Raw genomic sequence first — 27,256 nt, 5'->3', positions numbered from 1 at the left:
AATACATTTCTGCTGTTTTAAGTCTGCAGTTAGTGGTGCTTTGTTACTGCAGCCACGGGAAATACCAAATTGTACTGGGTCTTCCCATCTACACAGTGGATTCTTTCTGTGTTTCTCAGTACTCACATCTCCACCCATGGTTTCCTTCTAGTAAAAGGATCATCCATAAACATTTAGGGTTTAGAACTGCATATTATGGTAAGATGGTACCATTTCCAGATGCCATTAAACTGGGGTTACTGATTGATTTGAAAGCTCTGTGCCTTTGCACCTCGCCAATCTGCATGATTAAACTAGCAGTCTCACCACGTTCTGCACCTTGCTTTTTTGTTGTTGCTGAAGATGTTTACCATATCAACAGAAGATCTCCCCCATGGCATTTCGCCAGGGAGAGGTCCTCTAAATTATTAACTGAGCGCCGTATTCAAGCTTCTGTCTGACCTGGCTGCAAATGGCCATCCTTGCTCATGTTTACGTGCCTGCGTGTCTGTCTGTGCGGCAGTGTGGTCAGGGGTACGTGCACCGCGGTCTCAACAGGTATCAACCACGTGCCCTCTGAGGAAGCCCCACCAATTTGCCTCCTCTGTTTTCCTCACCGCCTGCCTGTGAAACCTATCACACGAAGCCGCGTCTCTGAAAAAACCAGCGTTCTTCCAAAGGGAGACACAGGTCTAGTCAAGCCTTAGGCTTCCATCAACAACTTGGAACCTTGATGGCTGCACTTCTGACCTTTCCTGAGCACCTCCCTGCTCGACCTAATGTAAACAGCTCCACAGCCAATTAGACTACTCTAATCCTTGAGATGTTCTAAGGAATGGCAGATACTGCCCAGCAACCCCTATCCCTGAAGGGAGTGGCAGTGGTTCCCTGCCCCCCAGCCTCCATCAGTCACCTCCCTGCCTTCACAAAGCAGCAGAGTGAAAATACAGTGGATATGTTAGAACACGAGTCAAACCGAGTCACTTCCTTGCTCTCACCTCCAGTGGTGTCCTAGCTCTTGTAAATAAAATCCAAAACCCTTGCCATGACCTACAAAGCCACGTGCTCTGGACTGTGGCTCTCTCTCCAACCTGAAGTCCCACCACCACGCACTGCACTCCAGCCTAGAATCCCTGAAGTTCCACAGATGATGAGGAAGAGATGAGGGCCAGGTGACCAGGGGGCCCAGTGTCCTGGGGAGGTACTGAGGGTCTGGGTTGGGGGTGGCAACGGGACCTGGCAGGCACTTTCTGCTTCCACCTGCTCCCATAAAGGCTCAGGCCACCTGCATGCATCGTCTTTCTCCTTCCCAAGGCTCTGGCTGTGCCAGTCAATTGTTGAGACACTGTCTCCACCCTTCTTCTCCAACACCAACCTGCTGGCTGTGAGGAGACTTTGGGGTCCAAACAACTGACCAAAGCAACCGCCAGCTTCAAAGTTCTAGGAGCCTCTTTTAGGGACTCTTCTACCCTATGTGCTCAGCCATCCCACAAAGGGTTTCAGTCTGAATTGGTCCTGGTTCCTGGCAATTGCTCCTCCCTTCCAGACCCTTACACTCCAGCATCCCACCTGGCTCCCCCACCTGCTCTCTGAGATACCTGCGGGCCCTGGCACTGCTATCCTCTCCTGAGGAGTGGCTGCTTCCTCCTGACTCACACCCTGCCCTATTTAGCTGGTGGGTCGTAAGCCAGTGGTTCTGGAGCTGGCTGAGCATCCAAGCCAACGGGAGCTCTCACAGGTCAGCTTAAGGACCCATCCCAGATGGTGATTCCACAGGCCTCTTGGATGCTTGCACTGACCACTGGCTTCATCCTGAAACACCTCTCCCTTCTGTTTCCATGACCCTCTTCAGTTCTCCTGAGGACACGGTGACTACTCACTTTCTGGCCCTCTTGGGTCCTCTCCTTTCTCCCACTCCTGACTGCTGGAATGCCCCTCCTTGCTCAGCCCCCACTCTCTCTCCACACTGTGCTTCAGTGGGTAACCTCATGGGCTATGATGGTTTCAGCCAACACCTCTGCACCAAGGACTTCCAAGTCTACCTCAGCATTCCCTTCCAATACATAAGGCACACAGAAATTAAAAAGTGGGATGGTAGGTGATTGCTACTGGGGCCAGGCATATCTTCTGATGTTCCAAAGGCCCCTGGTATGTGCCTTCTATTTATATCTTTCCCCACTCCGTACACCTGTCTACTTGTGACAGGTAGCTAGGGCCACAGTGCATTTCAGGGCCACTGAGAGCAGACTGGCTAACATGGACCTTCTCATAAACACAGTATGGTAACAAGCCAAACTAAGCCCTTTGTGTCACTGAAAACATGAAATCCATCAACGTCCATCTGGCCTTTCTGTTTCAGGATCCCCACCCTTTGTGTGTGGCACTTACCCCCAGGTACTCCGTGGTCAGAAGCTTCTCTCCCGAGAGTTCTCCGAGCTGGGGCTGGATCAGTTCATCTTTGTCCAGATCGGCTTCCATGATGTCATGGTCCTCCTGTTTCAGGAGACATGGGGGGAATGTTGTGGACACCCTGCCACAAGCTCCTAAGGGGTGGCTCCCCAGAATGTGTAGCTGTCATGAAGGCCTCGGCCAACCACAGCAACTTGCAGGCTTATATTCCAAGGGGGCTCAGGGGCAGTCTGCCTCTGCTTCCAACTTCTCCATGAAGACCAGACGGACAAGGCCAACCAGCCTCTTCAGGAAGCTGGGGACCTAGGGAGGCTCCGTTGCTTAGGTGTGTGGAGGTTCTAGAAGGCTCTTTAAAGTCTCTCCTAATCACAGTTCTCAGAACTTCTCTCTCTGTGAAGTCAAGGCGCCATATGAACAGCCAGTCAGTCATACACAGGCCTTGAGGGGGATAGGGAACTCTAGAACAGGTTTGCTCATCTCAAGAACGTTTACAGCCAATAAGTAACAAGACTCAGCAAAAAGGGCAGCACTGTCCTGCTTCTGGGAAGACGGAGTGGATGTTCCTTTCCATATTCCTCCCACTACGTACAACCAAAAACACTGGACACTACCAATAAAAGAAACATAAGGTGACCCTGAAAGATGGAGAGACAAAGGCAGACTGCCTAGGGGCTGTGAGACCCAAGGATGACAGCTGGTGACTTCCCTGGGTTTTCTTTTTTGAGATAGGGCCTCGCTCTGTCATCCAGGCTGCAGTGCAGTGGCATGATCACAGGTCATTGTGCCCTTGACCTCCTGGGCTCAAGCGATCCTCCCTTCTCAGCCTCTCAAGTAGCTGGAACTACAGGTGTATGCCACCACACCCAGCTAATTTTTGTATTTTTTTGTACAGACGAGGTTTTGCCAGGTTACTCAGGCTGCCTGGGTTTTCTTTTTGTTTCATATATGCCACACTTGGACCCCAAGAAACCAACAACCCAGAAATGTCAATGGTGAAAACAAAAAAAGCCCCCCAAAGCCTGCTTCCTTTAGCCAAAGGACCTGACAGAGGAAGGTTGGCATGACAGGAAAATTTTAGGAAATAAACACTGGAGAAAACATGGTAGCTCCACTCCCACCTGCACCAGCAAGGGCCTCAGGAGCCCCAGCTGTACCCTCACCAGGCTGGGCCGCACACCCCAACACCCCTGGTGGTGATACCAGAGAAGGCTGGGTAGGCAGCAGTTTCATCCCTGCTGGGCGGTAAGGAGGCCCCACCCCACAATGTAAGTGAAGACCAGGTGGGAGCCCAGACTTCTACCCACGCTTGGCAGTGACCAGATGCCCCTCACACCCTTCCTGGGGTGGTGTCGGAGGAGCCATGTGGGGCGCAGTGAGTGACGGGGCACTCTCGTCTCTTCTAGGCAGGGAGGCATTAGTGGAGGCGTAGTGGGTTTCCAGGACCCCCTTAATCTTGTGTCAACCAGGCCCAGCGTGGAACCTGGAATTCTACTCAAACCTGGCAGTAATTAGAAGGAGTCCCTGCAAGGAGTCCCAACAAGGCAAAAAAAGCAAATAAAAGCCATACAGATGAGAAAAGGAAGAAAAACCATCCCTGTTTGCACATAATATGACTGTCTGTGTAGAAATAAGGAATCTACAAAGAAACCACATAAACACACAAAAAACCCTTCTAGAAGTAATGAATTCAAAAAGCTCACAGGATATAAGAAAAACATATAAAATCAATTTCTATATACTAGTAAGGAACACATGAACATTGAAATTAAAAATACAATGCCATTTACAATTGCTCAAAAAAAGAGAAATAGGCATAAATCTAACAAAACATATACAACATTTGTATGCTGAGAACTACAAAACTCTAGTGAGAGAAATCTGCCGGGCGCGGTGGCTCACGCCTGTAATCCCAGCACTTCGGGAGGCTGAGGTGGGCGGATCACCTGAGGTCAGTAGTTCAAGACTAGCCTGACCGACACGGTGAAAACCTGTCTCTACTAAAAATACAAAATTAGCCGGGTGTGGTGGCACATGCCTGTAATCCCAGCTACTCAGAGGCTGAGGCAGGAAGATCACTTGAACCCGGGAGGCGGAGGTTGAAGTGAGCCGAGATCACGCCACTGCACTCCAGCTTGGGCAAAAACAGCAAAATTCTGTCTCAAAAAAGAAAGGAAAAAAGAAATAAAAAATTCAAATAAATACAGAACCACACCTCGTTCATGAATCAAGAAGACTCAACATAGTTTTCCCCATATTGATTTACAGGTGTAATGGAATTTCTATCAAAATCCCAGCAAGATATTTTGTAGTCATAAGTAAGATTATTCTAAAATCTATGTGGAAAGGGCAAAGAAAATTAAACATGTTGGCCGGGCACGGTGGCTCATGCCTGTAATCCCAGCACTTTGGGAGGCCGAGGCGGGTGGATCACGAGGTCAGGAGATCAAGACCATCCTGGCTAACATGGTGAAACCCTGTCTCTACTAAAAAAATACAAAAAAATTAGCCCAGCGTGGTGGCGGGTTCCTGTAGTCCCAGCTACTTGGGAGGCTGAGGAGGAGGAATGGTGTGAACCTGGGAGGCGGAGCTTGCAGTGAGCTGAGATTGCGCCATTGCACTCCAGCCTGGGCGACAGAGCGAGACTCCATCTCAAAAAAAAAAAAAAAAAGAAAATTGAACATGCTAAGACAATTTTGAAAAAGAAGAACAATATGGGAAGAATCAATCTACATGATTTCAAGCTTAGTAGTCCAGATTGTATGCTACTGGCAGAGGGACAGACACATAGATCAATGGAATGGAACAGAGAACTCCAAAATGGACTTACACAAATATGCCCAGTGGATTTTAGACTAAGGTACAAAAGAAATTCAATGAGAAAGGATAGTTCTTTCAATAAATAGTGCTGGAAAAATTGAACATTTGTAGGAAAAAAACTGAACCTCAATCTAATTCTCATATCTTATATAAAAATCAACTCAAAATGAATCATGGACTTAAATGTAAAACTAACACATTTTTAGAACAAGCCATAAAAGGAAAAAATTGATAAACTGAATTTCATCAAAAAATTTAAAACCTTGATCAGTGAAAAGACCCTGTTAAGAAGATGAAAAGGAAAGCTATAGACAGGGAGAAAGTATTTGGAAACCACATATTCAGCAGAAGACTAGTAACTAAAATAAAGAACTCTCAAAACTCAACATTCAAAATACCCAAACAATCTAATTAGAAAATGGGCAAAAGACATGAAGAGACATTTCACCAGGGAGAATATACAGATGGCAATAAGCACATGAAAAGATGTTCAATATCATTAGCCATTAAGGAAATGCAAATTAAAACCACAATGAGATATCACTACATGCCTATTAGAATGGTAAAAACAGGCCAGGTGCAGTGGGTTATGCCTGTAATCCCTGCACTTTGGAAAGCTGAGGTGAGCGAATCACTTGAATCAGGAGTTTGAGACCAGCCTGGGCAACATGGCGAAACACCGTCTCTACGAAAAAAAACAAAAATTAGCCAGGCCTGGTGGCGTGTGCCTGTAATCCCAACTACTTTGGAGGTTGAAGCAGGAGAATCACTTGAGCCCGGGAGAAAGAGGTTGCAGTGAGCCGAGACTGCACCGCTGCACTCCAGCTTGGGTGACCGAGTGAGACCCTGTCTCAAAAAAAAAAAAAAAAAAGAAAAGGAAAAAAAAGGCAAAAATAAAACACAGTGGCAATACCAATTGCTGGCAAGGATGCAGAGAAACTAGATCACTCATACATTGCTGGTGGAAATGTAAAATAATACAGGCCCTCTGGAAAACATTTTGGCAATTTCTTAAAAAGCTAAACATGCTGGGGCCGGGCGCGGTGGCTTACGCTTGTAATCCCAACACTTTGGGAGGCCGAAGTGGGTAGATCATGAGGTCAGGAGTTCAAGACCAGCCTGGCCAACATGGTGAAACTCCATCTCTACTAAAAATACTAAAATTAGCTGGGCGTGGTGGCGGGCGTCTGTAATCCCAGTTACTTGGGAGGCTGAGGCAGGAGAGTTGCTTGAACCCGGGAGGCGGAGGTTGCAGTGAGCTGAGATCATGCCACTGCACTCCAGCCTGGGTGACAGAGCAAGACTCAGTGTCAAAAAAAAAAAAAAAAAAAAAAGCTAAACATGCAACTACATTTCGGCAATTTCTTAAAGAGGTAAACATGCAACTATATAGAACCAGCAATTATACTCCTGGGCATTTATCCCAGAGAAATAAAAACTTGTTGGCATACAAAAATCTGTATATGAATGTTTCATGGCAGCTTTATTCATAATAGCCCCAAACTGGAAACAATAGATGCCCTTCAACAAGAGAACAGGTAAACAAATGTGGTACATACACACCACAGAATACTACTCAGAAAGAAAAGGAACTATTGATGTACACAAGCCTGGATGGATCTCCAGAGAATAACGTTGGTGAAAAAAGCCAGTCCTCAATGGCTGCATACTATATGATTCCATTTCTGTAACATTCTGGAAATGATAAAATTATAGAAATGGAGAACAGATTAGTGGTTGCCAGGTGTTAAGGAGGAAATGGCGGTGGCTGTAAAAGGATCCTTCTATGAGGGATCCTTGAGTGATGGAAACGTTCTGATCTTGAATTAAAAACAGAAGAGTTAAAAATAAAAAAACGAGCATATGTGAGATGTCTCAAGGCTCTATATACTCGAATGCCGACTGAACGGCACACACAGTCATGGGGGAGTGTGCACTGCCCCTTCCTCGTCCCTGCCAAAGCTTCCGGCTGACCTTAGACTGTCCTTTGCAGGTTAAATTACAAAGAGCAATACAAATATTAACTCAGAAAGAGGGAAGCTGCTGGCTATGGAGGGAAAAAGGGGAAGGAGGGGCCCTGGAGGAAGGTGGCAGCCAAGTGCTGGAGTGGTCTAGGGATGCAGGGGGAGGGCAGGCCATCATCTCCTGGTGACAGTGTTCCCTAAGATCATCTAGCCAGTCCTTCCCTTTGACTCCTGGCCCACCCAACAATCTAATGACTATAATTGGCTCCTTGACACTTGCCAACAGGAAGAGAAAGCTCTATTCTGCAAAAATGAGTACTCTGTCTTCATTTCCGACTAATTTCTAGTTATTCAGGATGTTCTGGTCTTTGGTGAGTTTGATTTGCCCCAGTCAGTTTCCAAGGAATATGAAGGCTCAACCTCCTGGGCCTGGAAGGCGGGGCGTGGCTGGGAACTGGGCCTTGAAATGTGATGCTGCCTGTCCTAGGGCTGCCCCTGGGTAGGGCTGTGCTGGGGGAAGCTGCCCTGTCTCTCCAGTCTCTCAACCACATAGTCAGTGCCACCTGCCATCACTAGACGGTGTCACCTTGGGATGGGCTGTCCTAAGAAAAGGGGATTCCACTTACTCTAGGCTGTCCCCAAAGACAGGCCTGAACCAGCAGAATAAGAGGCAGGCCCCAGATCAATCCAGAGCCTTTTCTAACAATCAGCACCATCTTACTCAGGGAAGGGGCTACTGAGGAGAAGCTACTCCTGCTAGCTTGTATTTGGGGGCATTTATTTGATGTCCCTTGTCACAGAATGATTAAGGAACCCACCTTATATTTCCATAGCACTTTACATCTTAACTTTCACAATGGCTTGGTGTGGATTTTCCTGGTGTGGTGATAGAGGCCCAGAGAAGTGACAGTAGCCCAGCTCTGAGTCTAGGAGTCTGGACTTTAAGCTTGGGGCAGCCCTTTTCTGCCCAGGTCTTTCTGACTTGGCCTCTTGGGGCCCCGCAGAAGAAGCCTGTTTCTGAGGAGGTACAGGCTGGACAGCTTGGGTACCTGCTGCCTGGCTGAGACTGAGCTCAACAGGACACAGAGAGTAATGGGAGGGAGGGCTGTAGTGGCATCTGAAGTTCGGGGTCTCATCCCTCTCTCTCCCCTTCTCTTGTCTAATCACAAATGGAGAATCCACTCTTGCACCACCCAGGGCCCAGGCTCACAGTTACCACTGCGATTTAAGCTCTAGTTGGGACTCATGCCCTATGGTGAGGGCAGCCACCTTCTCCTGCTGCTGCACCTGAGTTGGCAGCTCTGCCAAGTGCTAGCTGACCTGCCGTCCTGAAATTTCCTTAAAGGTAATCCTGTATGTGAGGCCCTACCCCAAGTCAACTCTGGGACGGTTACGGAAGATTGAGGTTGTTGCCTTGACTTAGAGTACTTCACCAGAATAGCAACATCTCAGTGATCAAAGGGTGTGTGTACATTTTATGATGAATTTTAGGAAAATGAGTACTCCTTGTGAACCAAAGCAGCAGCTCTGTGGTCTGAGTGAGTGGCAGGGAGCTCTGGGCATGGAGTAGTGTTTCATCTCTTCTCCAGGGGACGCAGCCTCAGAGGCCCCAGCTGGAAATGGGCATTGGAATCACAGTTTCACCAAGGTATTGGTGAGACACCACTTCCCTGCCAGGAAGGAATACGAAACATTAAGAAACAAAACAAACGTCCACATTCCATTTCAATGAGAAACACACAGTCAATGGCTAACTTCAGTCAATGCCAGCAAAAGTATTTCTTTATCCTGGACAAGTACATATGTAAGACCCATTTACTTGCAAGTCAACTTATATATACACAAACTAGCAAACAACCCATCTCAATCACAAGTTAAAGTTATTTATTCCATTTTATTTTATTTATTGTTATTTTTTGAGAGAGGGTCTCTTGCTCTGTCTCCCAGGCTGGAGAGCAGTGGCGTAATCAAGGGCCCCATTGCAGCCTCAACTTCCCAGGCTCCAGCAATCCTCCTACCTCAGCCTCCCAAGTAGTGGGACCACAGGTGTGTACCAGTACGCCTGGCTAATTTTTGTATTTTTGGTAGAGACGGGGTTTTTCCATGTTGCCCAGGCTGGTCTCAAACTCTTGAGCTCAAGTGATTCACCCATCTCGGACTCTCAAAGTGCTGGGATTACAGGCATGAGCCACTGTGCCCAGCTCGTTTTGTTTTACTTTAATTAAACAAAAAAAAATTTTTTTTTTTTTTTTGAGATGGGGCTTTACTATGTTGCTCAGGCTGGACTTGAACTCCTGGGCTCAAGTGATCTTCTGCCTCAGCCTCCGAGTAGCTAGGGTTATAGGGGTGAGTCACTGTACCTGGCTTCATTTTGGTTTTACTTATTTATTTATTTTGAGATGGAGTTTTGCTCTTGTTGCCCAGGCTGAGTGCCATGGTACGATCTCCGCTCACCACAACCTCCGCCTCCTGGGTTCAAGCGATTCTCTTGCCTCAGCCTCCCGAGTAGCTGGGATTACAGGCATGCGCCACTACTAATTTTGTATTTTTAGTAGAGACGGGGTTTCTCCATGTTGGTCAGGCTGGTCTCGAACTCCAAACCTCAGGTGATCGGCCCACCTCGGCCTCCCAAAGTGCTGGGATTACAGGTGTGAGCCACTGTGCCTGGCCTGTTTTTTTTTTTTTTTTTTTTTTTTTAAATTAAAACAAAGCTGTTTTTTAATTAAACGTACTTTATAGGCCAGGCCGCCTATAATCCCAGCACTTTGGGAGGCCAAGGTGGGCGGATTACGAGGTCAGACCTTCAAGACCAGCCTGACCAATACGGTGAAACTCTGTCTTTACTAAAAATACAAAAATTAGCTGGGCGTGGTGGCGCGTGCCTGTAGTCCCAGCTACCCGAGAGGCTGAGGCAGAAGAATCGCTTGAACCTGGGAGGCGGAGGTTGCAGTGAGCCGAGATCGCACCACTGCACTCCAGCCTGGGCAACAGAGCAACTATATCTCAAAAAAAAAAAAAAAAAGTACTTTACAATTAAATTTGTTGAGAATTGATAGGCCCTCCCTAACCTCCAGAAACACAGGACAGTTTCTGCATTTGGTCCTAATATTTGCTACCCATTAATAAAAGTTAACTTGAATTGCAGCTTAGTAGTGTGAGCAGGGGGCCTGGGGCAGAACCAGGGCCCGCAGCTGACCTGCTCACAACAGGGACAGTTGGCTTCTGCTGCCTGTTTCTCTAGTGCAACATGCAGGCAAACGCTATTGTTACTTCAATGTAAAATGCACAGATGTAAGAAAACTGAGGTGGAAATCATCACCAAATTGATGGTTCTTGGTTTAAAAAGTTTTGTACCAAGGTTCTAATTCAGAAAAACATGATTCTTCTCAGTGCCTCATTTTCTCTAGCTAGTAAATGGGATCACTTGGCTGCCTCCTTTAAAATCATGACTTACTGATGGAAGAAATTTCTTAAATTCTCTGCTTTTGGAGCGGCATGATAATGTGTAGATATAAACAAGTCACTGCCATGGTTTCTGAGAAACACTGATACTGGCGAAAAGGGAACGGAGGCATCCTTAGGGCTCGGGAGGGGAGAGAGCGGAAGCAAACTGAGCTGCGCTAGTTGAGGTGGGAAGGGCAGCTTAACAAAGAAGCCAGAGCTTCATTCAACCATTCCCAGCAACACCTGCAGGCAGAGGAGCCCACTACCTGCAGTGGGAAATGTAAGCAGAGAGCCTCCAAGAAATGAAGCTTGCTGATAGCAGGCGCTTGCTCCACTTTCTCAGTCAGTGCCAGGCAGATGAAAACAACTCTGAGGACGTATCCGGACTTTTAATAATAGGCAAACCCAGAGGTGAGGCCAAGAGGCACCCTCTGAGAATGCCCGCTCATGCCTTCCAGCTGGGAGGGGAGCCACTGCTGCCATCAGTTCTCCCTTCATTTTTTTTTTTTTTTAAGAGACAGGTTCTTGTTCTGTAGCTCACGCTGGAGTGCAGTGGTACGATCACAGCTCACTATAGCCTCTAACTCCTGGCCTCAAGCAATCCTCCCACCTTAGCCTCCTAAAGTGCTGGGATTACAGGCGTGAGCCACCGTGCCCCGCTCAGAAAGAATTCTGCTAGCCTCTCTCAATGCAAGCAGCTGAGCCTGGCAAGGTGCTGGGTGCACTGGGCGACAAGGGCACCAGCCACTGTGCTAACTTGTCTGAGCTGCTTGTGAATTCCAAACAAAACGACATATTTTAAAATCTACTTTGTGAAGTAAGGGAGTGATGGATAAAGAAATACTCAAGAATAAATGCCTCATTAGGTTGGGTCTTAAATACTATTGTTGGGGAATTTGACTAAAATTACTGGTCTTTATGTACTAGAGCAGAATGCATCAGATTACTAATGTTAGAGCTCAGTGATAACTGATTACTTCAAGAAATTAAGAATGCCTCATAAAAAAGGCGCTTGAGCTGAGATGAATTTAGATGTCCTAATGCGAAGCTTCCCCATGGCAGCTTGGTGACCTTATGACATTACAAGATGCTTAACTGGAGGCTTTCGATACATAATACTCCAGACAAACCAGATTCTAAGCAACTGGCCTGAAAACAAAACTAAGTGTGACCACTAAATGCATTTGAAAACTCAGATTCTTACAGATAGAATGCAGAGCAGAAGGTGTTCAGGTGGTTTTACACATGACAAGTGAAAGTATCCAGTGTGCTTTCCACTTGAAATAATTATAAGACTTCTATAAGTAGTTTAAATTTGAGACACCTTCTCAGAACGCTGAATTGTAAATCTCACTCTTTGTGAAAATAAGGGAAAAACACTCCACATGAGAGAGCGAGGGTGGACTGAGGTGACCAGGCCGGGCAGCGTGAGGCGCTGACTTCCCCAGTGGAATGGGCCCCGGCCATGTGTGCAGCTTTCCTCCCGAGCACGTGCCCAGGACTGCAGATGGAAGCAGGTCCGGGATCCTTGAGGGCTCACCGTGACGCGGAAAAGTCTCCCTCTACATTCACTTCCCCATTCACAAAAATGCAGCCCAGGGTGTGACAGTTGGTTTCACAACCAGACCAGTTCATTAAATAACGATATGACAGAAACTGAAGAACCCGAACAACCTTTACTCCCCTAATTCTCCCAGTCTCTTGCTTTTGCCGCTCAATTTACTTGCTTAAACTTTTTCTGTACTCTAAGCCAAAACAGCAAGAAATGTGGAGATGATGGCAAAGTTGCCCTAGGAAAAGCAGGGCTTATCGAAATATTTAATACACCCAATAAGAGAAGACCTGGAGGCTCAGCGGGACAGGAAGTGAAAGACAGCAGAAAGCTTCCATGAGGTTAGAGGGAGAGGGACCCAGTATCACAGCAGCACCACAGCCACTGCGCTTCACATGGAGAAGGAAGAGGGTAACCGAAATCAGGGCCCCTTCCAATCAGAGGATCCTATGAGCGTGCTCAGGACACAAGGGGCAAAGGGGAACAAAAGACCTAGGGACCAAGGCAGGGTATGTCCCTGCCCCAACCTGGAGCGAGTGAGGATGGGCTAGTTAAGGAGAAACCACCACTCCAGGACTGTACACACCCCTGACCCAATGAAGGGATTTTCTTACATGTCAGCAGGAATGTCATAAAGAAAAAAAAACTATTATTCAATATAATGTCTATGTTCTGAAATACTGTTTAGATGAATCTTAAAGTTCTCACAGAAAAAACCTCAGGAAAAACTCCCAGGCTGCTGCTACCCAAAGTGTGGCCTGGGACCAGCCTCCTCCCACCCCTCCTTTCCCCACTGGGGGTGCTCTACTTCTCCACCAGCTGCTTTCCATCCCCGCTCCATCCCGGCCAGCCCTGGCCTTGGCTCTCTCTAATTCTGGCCAGGCAACACATGAGGAACCTCCATTCCAGCAGACTTCGGCTTGCCTCTAGACTAGTCAGGCCAGTCTGCCTCTAGACCGCAAGGGCGGTGTTAAAAACAGCTGACAGGCATTGAGTCTGCCTGGCACTTGACATGGATTGTTTCATTTGATCCTCAGAAGCACCTAATGAAAAGGGTATTAATATTCTCGCTTTACAGATGAGAACACTGGGGCTCGGTGAGGTTCACCAGCTTGCCCAAAGCCACACACAGCTGGTAAGCTGTCGGGCAGGACTCAAACACAGGGAGTTAGCTACTGAACCCTTTCTTGGTGTTCAGATTCTGCCAGTCACTGACTCGACATTCAGCAAGTATTAACCATGCATCTGTCATTTCCACGGGTCTCTGGCAGGAATAAGAGAGGATTCCATGCTTGGCCCCACCTGTTCCCTGTTGCCTTGGACTTGGAATAAGGACAGGAAGAGCATGCTGATCAAATGCACACATGACACAAGACAAAGGATGTGATCCAATACCTCAGTGAGCTGTAACCATCAGTTCACCTGCCAATAAGACACCTAGCAGGGATCAAGACAGGTCCCAGCCTTGGCTTTAATGCCACCCCCTGCCACTGCCTTTTCTGGATTAGGCTTATTCTATATAGCTCCAGAAGAAAGACCAGCGAGTGGACACTATATGGAAAAAAAGGAAGGAAAGGACCCTATCATTTTTTTTTTTTTGTCCATGAGGGGCCACAGATGAACTCGCTATTCACATCTCTGTCATGATTATTTATCCCTATTTTTACAGATGAAAAAACACAAACATAAATAAAAATATAAAGGTAGACAGGGTCTTAATGAGTGAGGCTTTGAATACTACCATTAGCAACTTGAGATTGTACCAAGTGATGGGGAGCAAGAAAGTGTTTTAAAAGGCATCATGTGAATGTGCAAATGGGTCAGCCCTTTGGGGAGCAATTTGGCAGGATTTAGTAAAGATGAGACCCTCATCCCCCTGCATCAGCAACTCAACATCTAGGTGTGAGCTGCAGAGAAGCACTCAAGGGCGTATAAGGACACGAGGATGAGGAAGCTCTTTGCTGCACTGTGAAAAACACAGGAAAGGAAGGAGAAACACACAGGGGCTTATTCTGACAATGAAATACTACATACAGCAGCTAAGTGGGTGAACTGGGTATTGGGATGAGTAAACCTCTAACACATAATGTTGAATGAAAAAAGTAAGCCAGCAAACAATTCAGGTAATACTAGCCACTTACATAAAATTAAAAACCATCACAGGGCCTATTATGAAAGTACAGAATCGTCTGTGGAATTTATATACCAACTTCAAGATAGTGGTTGATTCTGGGAAGAGAAGGAGGGGAGGGAGATGAAGGGATACAGCCACAGCTGTCTGTTATATTATTTTCAGTTCTTTCTGAAAAGTTTAAAATGTTCCCTAATTTAAAAATTAAGTGATCATGTCACCGTGTGGTCCAAGCTCTGCTTTAAGAAGATGGTCTGGTGGCCACATGCAGGACAAGCTGTGAGGGCCAGAGACCGAAGGCTGGGAAGTTAGTACAGAGAGGGGTATGAGGCTTAAGCCAGGATGTGGAGCAGAAAGGAAATGAAGGGGGAGATGAAAGTGACTTCCAGAACAATGAGCCACAGTGTGTAGACACCATCTGGAAGATGACAGCAAAGTGTAAGGGAGAGGAAGAGTCCCCAGTCACTTAGCAGTTTAAGGAGCATGGGCGCCTGGGGCCGCCAGGTGATTTATGAGCCTCAGGTGTTTGTTATGCCCACATCTGGGTTAGAACCCCTTACTAGTGCCTAGCATGGGGGTGAGATGCTGGGCTGAGCACTGCTCAGGTTCGTGGCAGTTAGTTTTAGCCCATTCAGAGAAACTAAGGTTTGTACACGGCAGAATCAGGACCCGAACAGGGCTCCTGATCCTAGGACGGGGGACACTTGGCTGAGACCAACGGCCACTTCCACCTGGATGTTCATGAGCTCTACAAGGCTACCTGGTCCCAGCACCTTTGGGCTCAGTTCAAGTCCGAGGAATAGCCCAGCCCAGTCAATGACTTACTGACCTCACTCAGGCAGTTTTATTTCTCACTGTAAATTAGTAAACTAGCACTTTGATCACTTAAAAATGAAAGAGGAGTGATAATGTCACTCCTCACTAACACCTTCTAACAGCTTCCCTCCTCTCTCAGGATAGAAGCCAAGGTCCTTCCCCAGGCCCTAGGTGATCTGACCTCATATCCAACTCCCTCCCTGCTTCTTCCTGTTCCCGGAAGGCCCCCAATATGCTTCTGCCTCAGGACCTTGCCACTTGCTCTTCCCTCTGCCCCACTGCTCTTCAAAGCACTCATGGTCACCTGGCTATGATCTCTGCTTATTTGTTGAAGGCTTGCTTTCTCCAAATAGGATGTCTACTTTGCTTTTACCGCTATATCCCTAGGACCTAACGACTTCTGGCCCTAGGGATATACTCCTGTTCTAGGAACAGGAGTAAGTCAGGCAATTCCTCTCTACAGTTATCAAGTGCAAAATGTGACACATCTACTAAAAATAATCATTCCAGGACACTGGAAAATGACCAATGGCAGGCAACACCTTGAGCAGTACTTGCTCAGTGGGGAAGTGCTAGGGCACTGGGTGAGAACGGTGTGTTCATGGCCTTCCTGCCTGGAGGCATTCCCATCTGTAGGCAGTGACACCCCAGGGCCTGGAGGTGTGAACATGGTAGAGGGCAAGTGGCAGGCACAGCTGCTAGAAATGGAAGGGGGACAGCTGGAAGCAATAGAGCTACAGAGGCTAAGAGATGTTACAATCTCCACACATCTCTGACTGCTAAACTACAGGTACATGCAGAAAACCCAAGGAACCCAGAGGAAACTAACAGTGTGGGAAAACTTGCAGATAATTTTTTGTGCTTGCAAATGTATTCCTCAATCCACACACAGCTCAAGCAGCAGAAGGTGGAAACCTTACTGGCTTCAGGCATCTGAGCACAATTTCCATCCTGATCAACAGTTAAATTATGCAGGGGAGACCCCTGGGATTGCAGAAAATGATAGAGACACTCGTGGCTGCATTCTACAGGGGAGACACATTTCTCAGTTTAAGAGCAGGCAAGTTAACTGCTTACCAAACAAATGAAAGCAACAGCCCTCAGGAGAGCAAAACATAATCTAGAATCACGACAACACGTTATCTATAATGTCTGGTTGTCAACCAAATGCATTACTAGATACAGCAGAAACAAAGTGTGACCTGTCCTTGGGGGAAAAATAGATAAGAGAAACTAACTTGGAGTGGGCCCAGATGTTAGATTTAGTAGAAAAAGACTTCAAAGCAGCTATTATAAATATGCTCAAAGAATTAAAGGAAAATGTGCTCAGAAGTTTTTTAAAAAAATACTGAAAATCAGTGAAAAACGGGAAATGTCAACAGAAAAATAGACACTATAAAAAGGAACCAAATGGGAATTTTAGAGCTGAAAAGTACAATAACTGAAATGAAGAATTCAATAGATGAGCTCAATAGCAGATAAAAAAGGGTAAAAGAATCAGTTAACTGGAAGGACGATCAAGAGAAAGTATCCAGCTCAAAGAAGAGAACAAACACTGGATAAAAATGAAGAAAGCCTCAGAAATCTGTTAGACAATATCAGCATTCTAACATATGTGCAACTGGATTTTCAGGAGGAGAGGAAAGGGGCAGAAAAAAACACGAGTAAATAATGGTTATGCACTACTCAAATCTGATTAAAAAAAAAAAACCCAAACAAACACGCAAAAAAACACTGTAACTTATAGATCCAAGAAGTTCCAGGCCAGGTGCAGTGGCTCATATCTGTAATCCTAGCACTTAGGGAGGCCAAGACGGGCAGATTGCCTGAGGTCGGGAGTTCGAGACCAGTCTGGCCAGCATGGTGAAACCCCGTCTCAACTAAAAATATAAAAATCAGCCGGTCATGTTGGCAGGTGCCTGCAATCCCAGCTACTCAGGAAGCTGAGGCAGGAGAATCGCTTGAACCCAGGAGGTTGCAGTGAGCCACGATCACGCCATTGAGCTCCAGCCTGGGCGACAGAATGAGACTCCGTCTCAAAAAAAAAAAAAGTTCCATGAACCCTAAAAAAGATTAACACAGAAAAACCCACACCTAGGTACATCATAGACAAATTGCTAAGAACCAAAGAAAAAAATATTCAAAAGTAAGGGGAAAACAACCGATTACATACAGGGGAGCAATGATAAAATATGCAATTAACAGCTGGCTTCTTATCAGAAACAATGGGGCTCGGCGCAGTTTGAGACCAGCCTGGCCAACATGGTGAAACCCCATCTCTACCAAAAATACAAAAGTCAGCCAGGTGTGGTGGTGCATGCCTGTAATCCCAGGTACTCAGGAGGCTGAGGCATAAGAATTGCTTGAACCTGGGAGGCAGAGGTTGCAGTGAGCCAAGGTCAAGCCACTGCACTCCAGCTTGGGTAACACAGTGAGACTCTGTCACAAACAAACAAACAAACAAAACAAAACAATGGAAGCCAGAAGACAAAAGAATGACATATTAAAAGTGCCGGGGAAAAAATACCTGTTGACTAAGAATTCTTTTTTTTTCTTTCTTTTTTTTTTTGAGATGGAGTCTTGCTCTGTCACCCAGGCTGGAGTGCAGTGGTATGATCTCGGCTCATTGCAACCTCCGCCTCAATTCAAGCGATTCTCCTGGGTTCAAGCGATTCTCCCACCTCAGCCTCCCAAGTAGCTGGGACTACAGTCATGTGCCACCACACTTGGCTAATTTTTTATATTTTTAGTAGAGATGGGGTTTCACCATGTTGGCCAGGCGGTCTTGAACTCCTGACCTCAGGTGATCCACCTGCCTCGGCCTCCCAAGGTGCTGGGATTACAGGCATGAGCCACTGCGCCCTGCCAACTAAGAATTCTATATGCAGTGAAACTATGCTTCAAAAATGAAGGTGTTTTGACCAAATCAAGTAGCAATTAAAAAAAAAGAAGGTGAACTAAAGAAAATTCCAGATTAAAAAAAAAAACAGAATTTGTTGTTAAGAGACCAGCATTACAGAGCACTGGAAATGGTAAATATGTAGGTGGAGATACACACACACACACACACACACACACACACACACACATTCCTTCTTTAAATGATATACGACTATTTATAGCACCTGGTTGATAATAAATACAAATGTAGCAAATATGGCAACAAGAGCACAAAAGAGGAACAGAAATTGAGCCATACTGATGCAAAGTTCTTCTATTTTACCAGTAATAAATCAGTATTAACTCGAAGTAGTTTGTGATAAGTAAAAAATGCATACTGAATCCCTAGAACCAACTTAAAAACAAAAAGGCAAATATGGCTAAAAAGTTAAGAGTTATTAAAATGGTATACTAAAAAATATTTGCTTAATACAAAGGGCAGCAGTACATATATTACTTAATACAAAAGAAGGCAGGAAAGACAGAGTAACAAAGAGATAAATAGAATACTGATAGCAAATGGCAGAATTAAACCCAACCGTATCAATTATTACATTAAATATGAATATTAAACAATTTTGAAAAAGAAAACAAAGTTGAAGAACTCATATTTTGAAACCTACTATAAAGCTATAGTAATTAACATCATGTGGTACTAGCATAGAGCTAGACATATGAATCAAGTGAACAAAACTGAGAGTCCAGAAATAAATTCTTATATTTGTGGTCAATTTATTTATTTATTTATTTATGAGACAGAGCCTCGCTCTGTCGCCCAGGCTGGAGTGCAGTGGCGCAATCTTGGCTCACTGTAACCTCTGCCTGCAGGGTTCAAGCAGCTCTCCTGCCTCAGCCTCCTGAGTAGCTGGGACTACAGATACGCACCACCACGCCTGGCTAATTTTTTTGTATTTTTAGTAGAGATGGGGTTTCACCATGCTGGCCAGGCTGGTCTTGAACTCTTGACTTTGTGATCTGCCCACCTTGGCCTCCCAAAGTGCCGGGATTACAAGCATGAGCTACTGCGCCCAGCTTCTTTTTTTTTTTTTTTTCGAGATAGAGTCTTGCTCTGTCACCCAGGCTAGAGTGCAGTGGCATGATCTTGGCTTACTGCAACTTCTGCCTCCCAGGTTCAAGTGATTCTCCTGCCTCAGCCTCCCAAGTAACTGGGACTACAAGCATGCACCACCACACCCGGCTAATTTTTGTATGCTTAACAGAGATGGGGTTTCACCATATTGGTCAGGCTGGTCTTGAACTCCTGACCTCATGATCCGCCTGCCTCGGCCTCCCAAAGTGCTGGGATTATGGCCACCGCACCTGGCCAATTTATTTTTTACAAAGATGCTATTTGACAAAGCAATGCAATGGGTTGAATAATAGTCTTTTCAACAAATGATACTGGGGCAACTGGATATTCATATGCAGAAGGATGAATTTAGATCTTTATCTCACATCACGCACAAAAATTAACTAAAAATGGTCCTATACCCAAACATAGGAGTTAAAACAATAAAGCCCTTAGAAGGAAACGTAAGAGAAAATCTTTGCAATGTTGGCCTAGGCCAATGGTTTCCAACTAGGAGTAATTTTGCCTCCTAGGGGACATTTAGCAATGTCTAGAAACATTTTTGGTTGTGACAACTGGGAAGAGGAGTGGATTAATACCAGCATCTAATGGGCAGAGGCCATGGATGCTACTAAACACCCAATAACGCATAGCACAGCCCCCCCAACAAAGAATTATCTGGCCCAAAATGTCAGTAGTGCTAAGGTTGAGAAAGTCTGGGTTGGGCAAAAAGTTCTTAGATACAACAACAAAAGCATAGACCATAAATGAAAAAATGAAAAAGATAAACTAGACCTCATCAAAATAAAAAACTTTTACAAATCAAAAGATACTATTAGGAAAATGACCTGGCGCAGTGGCTCACGCCTGTAATCCCAGCACTTTGGGAGGCCGAGGCGGGTGGATCAGCTGAGGTCGGGAGTTCGAGACCAGCCTGACCAACATGGTGAAACCCCATCTCTACTAAAAATACAAAATTAGCCGGGCGTGGTGGCGCATGCCTGTAATCCCAGCTACTTGGGAGGGTGAGGCAGGAGAATTGCTTGAACCTGCGAGGCGGAGGTTGTAGTGAGCCGAGATTGCACCATCACACTCCAGCCTGGTCAATAAGAGTGAAACTCCGTCTCAAAAACAACAACAAAAAAAAGAAAAGATGGCCGGTGTGGTGGCTCATGCCTGTAATCCCAGTACTTTGGGAGGCCAAGGTGGGAAGACCACTCGAGCCCAGAAGTTTAAGACCACCCTGGGCAACACAGTAGGATCCCGTCCTACCAAAAAAAAAAAAAAAAAAAAAAATAGGCAGAAGTGGTGGTACACACCTGCAGTTCCAGCTGCTCAAGGAGGCTGAGGTGGTAGGATCCCTTGAGCCCAGGAGGTGGAGGTTGCAGTGAGCCATGATTGCACCACTGCACTCCAGCCTGGGTGACAAGAGTGATGCCCTGTCTCAAACAAACAAAAAAGGAAAATGAAAACACTAGCCACATGCATACGATATAAAATGTCCAGAAAAGGCAAATATCTAGAGACAGAAGCAGATTAATGGTTACCTGGGGTTTGCGGGGGTGGGGGACCCAGGCAAGGGTTGACTACAAATGTGTACAAGGGAGCTTTGCGGGGTGATAAAAATGTTTTAAAATTGAATTGTGGGGATGGTAGCACAACTCTATAAATCTACTAAGATTCATGGAATTACACATTTACTTAAAACAGATGAATTTTATGGTATATAAATTATATCCTCAATAAAACTGTCAAAAATGTGAACACACTAAATAAATACTCCAATCAAAGGCAGATTGTCAGGCTGGATTAAAAAAGCAAAAGCCAACTATATCTTGTCTACAAGAGAAGTACTTTATATTAAAAGACACGAATAGGTTGAAAGTAAAAGAATAAAACATGTCACGCAAACAACAAGCATGAGAGGGGTGAAGTGGCTATATTAATATCGGACAGACCAAATATTCTAGAGACATTATTAGAGACAAAGGACATTTCATGGTGATAAAGGGTCAACACTGTTGGACGACAGAATTACAAACACATATGCTTAAAGCAAACAAATTCCACAATAGATGAACCCAAAACTGACAGAATTGAAAGGGAAAATAGGCAAATTCACAATTTAGTTGGAGATTTCTATACTCCTCTCTTAGTAACTGGTAGAATGAGTAGACAGAAAAAACCACTAAGGATATAGAATAGACCTGGGCATATAACAGGTGCTTGATACATATTTGTTAAATAGATGAATTCTAGCCAAGTCAGTTTTTACAACATTCTCAGAGCTTGATCCACTCGGGTGAACTAGGAGGAAACAAAAAAACAAGCCTGAACCGAATGTATACTATACACCCAAGGCACTCTGTTCAGGATAATATACAGATTAGTTCATTGAGTTCTTACAATACTACTTTTTTGTTGTTAGAAAAAGAATGGTAACGTTTCTGAAATTAAGAACTGAGGATAGAGCGTGGTTAAGGCCAGGGTAGTATAAGACTGAAATAGCCAGCTGGCTTTCCCCACCTAGTAAGGTCCAACATAAATGTCAGTTTTGATCACCAAAACTCTAACTTCAGTTGGAAAAAAAATCTTAGATTTTGGAAAAAAAAAAAAAAAGTGTGCGAAACTGTAAAAGGCTGTTTTGCACACAAAGACTATCTTCAAATGGTTTGTTCGGAGAAGAGTCTCCCTGTAGCAGACTGTTTAACAGCCACAAACTCCTGCCATCTTGGCAAGGACATCCTTTTGCTATGTGGCTTTGCCACTCGTCCCATGCAGGGAAGGGTCTATTTTTCTAATCCTTTGAGTCTGGGCTGGCCTTGTGACTTTGACAGTAGAATTTGGCAGAAATGAGGCCCTGAGAATTCTGGAGCCTCAGCCTCAAGAGGACTGGAAGCTTCCAACTTCAACCTGTTGGAACTCAGAGATGCCCAGTTCCAGCTCACTGGAGGAGTGAAGCCACGTGGCGGAGAACTGAGGCACACTGCACTGGCAGCCTGCACCAACTGCCAAAGCACCTCGAACCTTCCGGCCCAGCTGACAGCCAGCTGAACGCAGCCACATGAGTAAGTCCAGGTGAAACCAGCAGAGGACCTGCCAAGCCAACCCACAGAATTGGGAGGAAAATATTATTGTTTTTTAAGCCGCTAAGATTAGGGCTAGTTTTTTGGGGGTTAGCAGACATAACATTGATTAAATGAGCCAGACACATGAGTATATTATACTGAATAACTCCATTTATATAAATTTCAAGAAGAGGGCAAGAACTTGAGGGGGTGGGTGGTGTCTGAATTACACAGGTATATGCACTTTGTGAAAATTCTCCAGGCTGGGATTGGGTGAATCTGCCTTCTTACATTACTCTGAAGGGATTCTCTGCGGAAAGGAACCATCAGAACTCCTGCACAATATTCTTTTTTTTTTTTTTGAGATGGAGTCTTACTTTGTTGCCCAGGCTAGAGTGTAGTGGCACGATCTCGGCTCACTGCAACCTCCACCTCCCGGATTCAAGCGATTCTCACACCTCAGCCTCCAGAGTAGCTGAGATTACAGGCGCATGCCACCACACCTGGCTAATTTTTGTATTTTTAGTAGAGACGGTGTTTCACCATGTTGGCCAGGCTGGTCTTGAACTCCTGACCTCAAGTGATCCGCCTGCCTTGGCCTCCCAAAGTGCTGGGATTATAGGCGTGAGCAACTGCATCCAGCAGAACCCCCGCACAGTGTTCTATACGGGGCACATGCTCAGTCAGCAAATACCTACCCCACCACTGGTATGTGCCAAGTGCTGTGCCAGGTAGTGAGGAGCCTCTGGAGAACCACACTGATACGGCCCTGTCCCAGCAGCACTTACAATTCACTAACACAGAATAAAAGGCAGTGTGAATAGCAGCAAAAGAAAAAAAAAATGACTCCACCAGGAAAGAGGATATGAAAATAAATGTCAGAAAGTAGCACACAGCCGGCTGCAAAGTGAGCTGCATAGCAAATTCTCTGCAGTGTCCCTCCCCACACAGCAACATTAAATTTCACTATGCTTCTGTCTTTTTCTATTTTTATTTTTATTTTTTTGAGACATGGTCTCGCTCTGTCACCCAGGCTGGGGCGCAGTGGCGCAAATTTCAGCTCTCTGCAGTCTCAACCTCTTGGGCTCAAGTGATCTTTCCATCTCAGCCTCCCGAGTAGCTGGGACTACAGTTACACACCAGCACACTTGGCTAATTTTTAAATTTTTTGTAGAGATGAGGTCTTACCATGTTGCCCAGGCTGGTCTCAAACTCCTGGGCTCAAGCGATCCTCCCACCTCAGCCTTGCAAAGTGCTGGGATTACAAGCATGAGTCACTGTGCCTGGCCTGCTTTTCTGTCTTTCTATTTTAAGTGAACTTACTCTGCTTTTCCCCTTAAAGATTGGACTGCCCCTAGCAGCAGATCACAGCTTAACCTTTTTTTTTTAATCTTTTGAGACGGAGTTTCGCTCTTGTTGCCCAGGCAGGAGTGCAATGGCACAATCTTGGCTCACTGGAACCTCCGTTCCCCCCTACCCCAGGTTCAAGCGATTCTCCTGCCTCAGCCTCCCAAGTAGCTGGGATTACAGGTGTGCACCACCGCACCTGGCTAATTTTTGTATTTTTAGTCGAGATGGGGTTTCTCCATGTTGGTCAGGCTGGTCGCGAACTCCTGACTTCAGGTGATCCGCCCACCTCGGCCTCCCAAAGTGCTAGGATTACAGGCGTGAGCCATTGCACCCAGCCCACAGCTTAACTTTACCTTTTTTTTTGAGATGGAGTTTCACTCTTGTTGCCCAGGCTGGAGTGCAATGGCACGATCTCGGCTTACTGCAACCTCACCTCCCGGGTTCAAGCAATTCAATTCTCCTGCCTCAGCCTCCTGGGTAGCTGGGATTACAGGCATGCGCCACCACGCCCGGCTAATTTTGTAGTTTTAGTAGAGATGGGGTTTCTCCATGTTGGTCAGGCTGGTTGCGAACTGCTGACCTCAGGTGATCCGCCCACCTCAGCCTCCCAAAGTGCTGGGATTACAGGGGTGAGCCACCGTGCCCGGCCCCATAGCTTAACTTTAATACACCATGCCTAACAAATGCTTAATGAATGACTATCAGTTATGTAGTCCTCATCATTCCACTAAACCCAGTATGGTGCATTGCTCATTTGCTCACGATTAATAGAAAATTGCTTCTATTTCTATGTTTTCTATAACAGACATGCTCCATATTTTACATAACATGGATGGCACACAGAATTTAGATAGAAAATGGCTCAATTTGAGTAAACAGACCCTGAGCTCTTAAAACCAAGCAGCAATGCAAGCCCAGAACCTTGGTCAGGATAGTATAAGACTGAAATAATTAGTTGGCTTTTCCCACTTGCTAAGGTTCAGCATAAACATCAGTTTTGATCACTTAAACTCTAACTTCAATTGGAAAAAAATCTTAGATTTTGCAAAAAAAAAAAAAATTGTAAAAAGTGGTATATGGCCTGTTGTCCTTCCAACTTCAGAATTTGAGACATCTATGCCCTAGATGCCTCAAATTCTGAAGTTGCAAGGAACAGCAGGCCATACGCATTTTTTCTCCAGTCATATTTCTAGACCCAGATGCTAAGCATTTCATCTTTGAATACCAAGTGACAGTGATTTGATCAAATGGATAGAAACATATTTATTTATTAAATAAATCTTGTAAAATGAAATAATGCAGAATGCATTTATCAAATAATGGAAAACTAGAAATATGCTTCACCACACAAAATGTACTATTATTCCCAAATTCCGTGATAACAGGAAAAACTCAAACACTGCTTTGGTAAAATTTTTAAAAAATCAGATAAGAGAGAAAACCTTTTCTGCACCTGTTTCCAAGGCAACCGATGTTGGACAAATAGGGTTTATAAATGCCTAGGAATCATGAGGTGTCTACAAGCCCTCACCTTGTTTTGAGCCATCGGATGTCTATTTCCATAGAAACCAGAGTGGAAATGAGGGCAGGAGCCATGAGTCAGCCTGCTGGGTGGTGCATCCCAGCCAGGGTCTGAGAGCACAGGAGCAGTGTTGCAGAAATAAACGAATTTAGAAGCTGAAAAGGTACCAGAAAAAAGCAAAAGCCTTAATTGGGAAACACTAGTTTCTTTATTGACTTGGTTAAATAATGGAAAGGTCCTGCAAGTAACACAGACATAAGACAGACGCTTCTTTACTCATTAGGTAACGGGGATTAGAAGCATAGCCTGTGCCACGCCAAGCGAGCTGGCCACGATGGGTGACCCATCAGAGGTGACTGATTCATGGAGAGCAGCTAGCCTCTGGCTCTCTGGACATGCACCCGGAAGCAGCTTCAAGTGGGTCCACAATCTCACAGGTCACGTATGAAGGTGGCCGAAGAGAAAGGAGGCCCCAAACCTTCAACAGTATGTCTCTGCGTATGGAATGCAAGGTCACCTGGAGGAAAGCTGGTCAGGAACTGTCTGGTTCTATGCCCCATCATTTTCTGTTCTAGCCACATCATCTTGTTGTGCCTCCTGACACGTGCAAAATCTAGTTTTGCCCTACACATGATCTGCTCCCACCCCCAGCCTGTGTTCCCCATATTGTTAATGGCATCACCATCCTCCCAGCTACCTAGGGTCCAAAGTTACCAGCCTTCGGTTGCTCATGTCATGCCCTGTGAGTTCCCAACTCCTGCAGGTCCCACCTCCAGGAGCACCCTCTGCCATCAGCCAAGCTCAGCCCCACTCCCGCTGCAGCCTGCAGGCTCTCATGCCAGCCTGGGTTTAAATCTCTGTCCCACCAGCTACTGCCTTGGGACCCTAGACAAGTTTCTGAACCTCTCTGAACTTTGGTTTTCTTATCCATAAAATGGGGCTAAGAATAGCACACACCTGGCAGAAGCGTGAGGGGAATACACCGGAGAAAGCCAGGGAAGCTCTTGGCCCATGCCTGCACACGGAAGTGCTGGGAAAATACTGGCTGTGTTGTCACACTAAGCTCTTCGGGTCCCCAGTGAACTTGAACACTGATGCCAGAGTAGTCTTCTGAAGGCACGGCTCTGCTCACGTCTCTTGGGCTCACATATCTTCAGTGAGTGTCCACTCTTTACTGTCTGGCTCCAATTCACCCTTCCAGCTTTGTCTCCCACCCTTGCCCTCCACACTCCCTGAGCTGTAGCCAAAGTGAACCCCCCTTGGTTAGCATCAGGCCAGTGCCTTGGCTCCTGCTGCTCCTCAGCTGGGATGTCACCTGCTCTGCAATTTCAATCTGGAACCTATGCTTGAACATCTCTCTTATTTGCTAAGTTTCTTTCTTTAGTTTTAAATAAAAGTTCCTTTTGAAAGACTTCAGCTTCTGTCAATCAGGCTGAATAACAAGGGGAGCAATGTTAACGTTATGGCCAGATGCCTGGTGGCAGTCAACTGTCCCTGCTCTGGAACCTGGTTGACAGCAATGATGGGATAAAGGAAGTGGGAAAACCAAGAAGGGGGGTTTGGGGCCATGTAAGGTCCCTGGAACTCCTTCAGGCCCAGAGTCCATTTCTGAGAGGAGAGGGAGATGAGACTAGAATATTCAGTGAGGCCAGGCTGTGGAGGTCTCATGTTTTAGCCAGGTCTTCCATTCCCTCTATGCTGATGCTTTGATGTCTGGAGCCTGCCTGGCCCTGGAGGGACTGCCCCTTCCAGAACTAGTCAGCTCTTAGGAATATTAAAACATTTGCCCCCAAGTGTGCTTTCCAAATACAAATCAACCAATCCAGAGCTCACACCCCAACCATCTCCTTTATTGGGCTCTCACACGCCTGGCCACTATCCACCTGCCCTAATCACCCCAGGGCTAGGTGTCAGACAAGTAGGGAAAGCCCCTTTGCTCGAGAGCCCACTGAAATTCATCCAAATGAAACAATCCTCAGCATGCTTATGCCACCTCGCCTATACTTACCCCCTCTCTCGGCCTCTTGCTCCACCCCAGTGCTTCCTTGTGTGGCTCCCTGTGGTGTGGCATGCCCCTGCCTCTGGGGCACTGTGAGCAGCAAACTGTCTTTTCCATGGAGCAGAGCTGTTCCCAGGCAAAATCGAGATGGAGAGGGGAGAACACTAGGGCAAGGGAAAGGAAAACCAGGGGCACC

At 45.9% G+C, this 27,256-nt stretch overlaps 1 protein-coding gene across 14 annotated transcripts in view; it reads right to left on the bottom strand.

The window, feature by feature from the left end:
- ARMC9 (armadillo repeat containing 9) overlaps positions 1 to 27,256 on the bottom strand; it is a 203,459-nt gene that overhangs the window by 63,489 nt on the left and 112,714 nt on the right. For 9 of the 14 annotated variants that reach the window (XM_063645291.1, XM_063645290.1, XM_055290954.1 and 6 more), the window contains one exon: positions 2,368 to 2,472. The exons of the other annotated variants lie outside the window; for them this stretch is intronic. In XM_063645291.1, the coding sequence (XP_063501361.1) occupies positions 2,368 to 2,472 (105 nt within the window). The remainder of the gene's footprint in view (positions 1 to 2,367; positions 2,473 to 27,256) is intronic. 14 annotated transcript variants of the gene reach the window in all.

This window comes from Symphalangus syndactylus, chromosome 8 (assembly GCF_028878055.3).
Source record: "Symphalangus syndactylus isolate Jambi chromosome 8, NHGRI_mSymSyn1-v2.1_pri, whole genome shotgun sequence".
In the NCBI taxonomy this organism is placed as follows: domain Eukaryota; kingdom Metazoa; phylum Chordata; class Mammalia; order Primates; family Hylobatidae; genus Symphalangus; species Symphalangus syndactylus.
The sequence above is the reverse complement of the archived record's forward strand: the minus strand, read 5'-3'. Positions and strand labels throughout refer to the sequence as shown.